This window comes from Protobothrops mucrosquamatus, unplaced genomic scaffold (assembly GCF_001527695.2).
Source record: "Protobothrops mucrosquamatus isolate PMUCROS unplaced genomic scaffold, P.Mucros_1.0 scaffold3484, whole genome shotgun sequence".
Taxonomy (NCBI): domain Eukaryota; kingdom Metazoa; phylum Chordata; class Lepidosauria; order Squamata; family Viperidae; genus Protobothrops; species Protobothrops mucrosquamatus.
Genome location: NW_015389458.1, coordinates 33,381 through 37,684, shown reverse-complemented (window position 1 = coordinate 37,684; position 4,304 = coordinate 33,381). Strand labels below are relative to the sequence as shown.

Sequence of the window (4,304 nt, the reverse complement as noted above, 5' to 3'; positions counted from 1 at the left end):
TTCCTTCTTTCCTTCTTCCCTCCCTCCATTCTTCCTTCTCTCTTTTCCCTTCCACCCTTCTTTCCTTCCTTCCCTCATCCCTTTTACCTTCCTCTCTTTCTCCTCTCATCATTTTTCCTTCTTTCCTTCTTCCCTCCCTCCATTCTTCCTTCTCTCTTTTCCCTTCCACCCTTCTTTCCTTCCTTCCCTCATCCCTTTTCCCTTCCTCTCTTCCTCTCATCATTTTTCCTCCTTCCTTCCTTCCATCCATCCATCCCACCCATTCCTCCTTACCCTCAGCAGCAACTAAACAGCAACTTAAGCGTTGGCTTTATCTGACTTTTTGCTCAACAGCGTGTGACATGAATCTCCTCCCAACGTTTCTTTAAATTATATATAAATTATATTGACTTCAAACCATCTCCCACTCTACAGCAGAGCAGGCCAAAGGCCTGGCTAAGTGTTCACTTTAAGAGCAGGCAACTAAATTTCATTGTTGGTGTGGGCCGTTGTGCCCACAGTAAAAAAAAAATGACAATAAAGGTTCTCTACCCCTCCATATTACAAGGATGGTTCGTAATTTGGATCGCTTATGGCTGGCGGATGCCCAGATGCGCACGGCATCCTGTGCCCGGGTTCATCCCGGGGTGTGGGGTGTCTTTTGTCGAAGGGTGCCAGGGGGCACATGAGCTCCTTGGCGCAGTGTCACACTTCCCCACCAATATGGGGAAGTGGACCTCGCCCCTGGCTTTGTGGCTATGGGATCCTAGGCTGAAAGGGGAGACACGGGGGGGGGGGCACAAGGCCTGCTGGGATCTTGGGAGGAGACCCTGGTGATTTTTGGGCATGTCATTGCAGGTTGGCACCGGGGCCACGGTGGCCACCTTGGCAGACGCCTCCGAATTGCCCACCACTGTCACAGTCGCCCAGGTCAACTACTCTGCGGTCACCGATGGAGAGGTAAGGGGGTTCCCCCAGAAGCACCCCTAATTTCTGCTCTCTGGCCCTTAAAAAGGGGTGGAAACAGACACACACACACACACACAAACACACACACACCCTGACTTTATTTGGCAATTTTCCATTCTTTCCAACGAGGCTCTTAAAATGAGGTTCGGTTGAAGAGCTGGCAGGTTTTTGCCCCAATTTCTCTTTAGACGTGCCAACAATAAAGTTGGAAGGGACCTTGGAGGTCATCTAGTCCAACCCCCTGCTCAGGCAGGCAACCCTATCCCATTTCAGACAAGTGGCTGTCCAGTCTCTTCTTTAAAACTTCCGGTGTTGGAGCATTGACCGCTTCTGGAGGCGGGTTGTTCCACTGGTTAATTGTTCTCACTGTCAGGAAGTTTCTCCTTAGTTCCAGGTTGCTTCTCTCCTTGGTTAGTTTCCACCCGTTGCTTCTTGTCCTGCCTTCAGGGGCTTTGGAGAACAGCTTGACTCCCTCTTCTTTGGGGCAGCCCCTGAGATATTGGAACACTGCTATCATGTCCCCCCTCGTCCTTCTCTTCGTTAAACTGGACAGACCCAATTCCAGCAGCCGTTCCTTATATGTTTTAGCCTCCAGTCCCCTGATCATCTTTGTTGCTCTTCTTGTACTCTGTCTAGAGTCTCAACGTCTTTTTTACATCGTGGTGACCAAAACTGGATGCCGTATTCCAAGTGTGACCTTACTAAGGCCTTGTAAAGTGGTATTAATACTTCACGTGATCTTGATTCTATCCCTCTGTTAATGCAGCCTAGAATTGTGTTGGCCTTTTTGGCAGCTGCAGCACACAGCTGGCTCACATTTAAGTGATGGTCCACTACGACTCTGAGATCCCTCTCACCGTTGCTGCCATTGAGCAAGGCACCACCTATCCCATACCTTTGCATTTGGTTTTTCTTGCCTAAATGTAGAACCTGACTTTTTCCACCGTTGAATTTCATTTCCTTAGATCAGTCTGTAAACTGGGGAAGGGGAGAGACTTCAACCCCCCTTACTCCCCCTTTCGACGGAGCTAATTGGACTCCAGGCCTTTGTATCAAACTCAACTTTCCCCCCCCCCTCCACAACGGTGTAGGATTCTCAGAGCAATAGAACCAGCTTTGTTTCTCCAAGAAACCGAATTTCCATCTGAAAAAAACAGCTAAAAATGGAGGGTATTTTTGTGTAAATTCACTCTGGAAGACAAGCCTCCATTGTCTGAGCAAAGCTGGGCATTTTCCATCTTGATTAGGGTTTTTTTTGCGGGTGCTTTAGCCCCCTTCTTGGCCAGCTAATACAGGTAGTCCTCGGCTTTACGACCATCAAGGAGCCTGCCTATTGTGGTCACCCACGTGACCATCCGCTTTCAGGAGTTTTTAGGCAGCGGTCATTAAGTGAACGCAGCGATAGTAAAGTAGCTGTCTTGGTCGTTAAATGAACACGGTCGTTGAACAGATCGGTCGTTTGCTGTGGGCTGCCTTTGTCAAACACGAGAAGTATGGGTAGTCCTCCACTTACAACCGCAACAGAGCCCAAAATTTCCACTGCTAAGCGAGGCAGTTGTTAAGAGAGCTTTGCCCCATTTTACGACTTTCCCTGCCGTGGTTGTTAAACGAGTTGCTGCATCTGTTAAGTTAGTCGCCTGGTCGTTAAGCGAATCGGGCTTCCCCAATTGACTTCGCTTGTCAGAAGGTCGCCAAAGGGGATCACGTGATCCCGGGACATTGCGACCGTCGTAAATGCGAGTCAGTTGCCAAGATGCTGAATTTTGATCCCGTGAGCACGGGGATGCTGCCAACGGTCATAAGTGCGAAAATCGGTCCTAGGTTACTCTCTCCCGTGCCGTTATGACTTTGAACGGGCACTAAACAAACTGTCGTAAGTCCGAGGACGGTACCTTTGGGGGATCCGTCGTCCCTTTGGGTGTTTGCTAAGCGGCCGGAGGTACGTGTGAGGCCGCCGGTCCTGCAACGGGTCTCTCTGGCCTTCTCCCTCCCGCCAGGTGGAGCAGAACTGGGCCACGCTGCAGGGGGGCGAGATGACCATCCAGACCACCCAGGCCTCCGAAGCCACGCAGGCAGTGGCCTCCCTGGCCGAAGCCGCCGTCGCCGCGTCGCAGGAGATGCAGCAAGGCGCGACGGTCACGATGGCGCTCAACAGGTAGGGAGGGGAGGGGGGCAAGGGGAGCGAGGGGGCCGGACTAAGGGGTCCTGGGTACCAATTTGAACCCTTTACCAGATCTCATAAAGCCCTGGTGGGTGGGTGGGTGGTTTCTCTTTCTTTTCTCCCTTACTCTCTCTCTCTCCTTCCTTACCTCTTTCTCTTTCTTTCTTTCTTTTTGTCTGTCTGTCTGTCTGTCTCTCTCTCTCTCCTTTCTTCCTTTCCTTCCTCACTCCTTCCTTATCCTTCCTTCCTTTCTTTCATTCTTTTTCTTTCTTTCTCTTTTCCTCCTTTCCTTCCTTCCTCTCTCTTTCCTTACTTCTTTCTCTCTCTCTCTCTCTCCTTTCCTTCTGTCTGTCTGTCTCTCTCCTTTCTTCCTTTCCTTCCTCCCTCTTTCCTTATCCTTCCTTTCTTTCATTCTTTCTTTTTCTTTCTTTCTTTCTCTTTTCCTCCTTTCCTTCCTTCCTCTCCCTTTCCTTCCCTCTTTCTTTCTCTCCTTTGCTTCTTCCCTCTTTCCTTCCCTCTTTCTTTCTTTCTTTCTTTCTTTCTCTCCTTTCCTTCCTTTATCCCTCTCTTTTCCTCCTTTCCTTCCTCCCTCTCTCTTTCCTTACCTCTTTCTTTCTCCCTCTCTCTCTCTCCTTTCCTTCTTCCCTCCTTCCATACCTCTTTTTCTTTCTTTCTTTCCTTCTTTCTTTCTTTCTTTCTTTCTTTCTCTCTCTCTCTCTCTCTTTGCCCCTTCTTCCTTCCTTTTTTCTCTTCCTCTCTTTCCCTCTTCTTCCTTCTTAACACTTTTTTCTTTCTCTCTCTCTCTCTCTCTCTCTCTTTCATCCCTCCCTCCCTCTCTCTCCTTTCTGTTCCTCCCTTCCTCTCTCTCCTTCCCCTTCCTTCCTTCCTTCCCTCCCTCCCTCCCTGCTTCTTTCTCCATCCATCTCACTACCCACAGCTTTAGCTTTTCCGGCAGCTGTTCCATTCCCTTCAGCACCAAATAACAAAGCTAATCTACAAAATCCTTTTTTATATATTAATATATATATATATATATATATATATATATATAACAGGGTGTTCATTTTCATTCTCCAGCAAGCGACGCAGTTTCTTTTCGGTGCCTCCTGTGGAACGGTGGTGGCTGGGATTTGTGTTGTGGGGGGTGTGGGCGCTGCACAAGTGCCAACGTGCTGGATGGCTGTGGGGTGCCCCC

General features: G+C 49.3%; 1 protein-coding gene across 2 annotated transcripts in view; it reads left to right on the top strand.

The window, feature by feature from the left end:
• The window catches only part of NRF1 (nuclear respiratory factor 1), a 38,206-nt gene that overhangs the window by 17,833 nt on the left and 16,069 nt on the right, over positions 1-4,304 (top strand). For both annotated transcript variants that reach the window (XM_015827082.1, XM_015827081.1), the window contains exons 7-8: positions 838-939; positions 2,946-3,103. In XM_015827082.1, the coding sequence (XP_015682568.1) occupies positions 838-939; positions 2,946-3,103 (260 nt within the window). The remainder of the gene's footprint in view (positions 1-837; positions 940-2,945; positions 3,104-4,304) is intronic.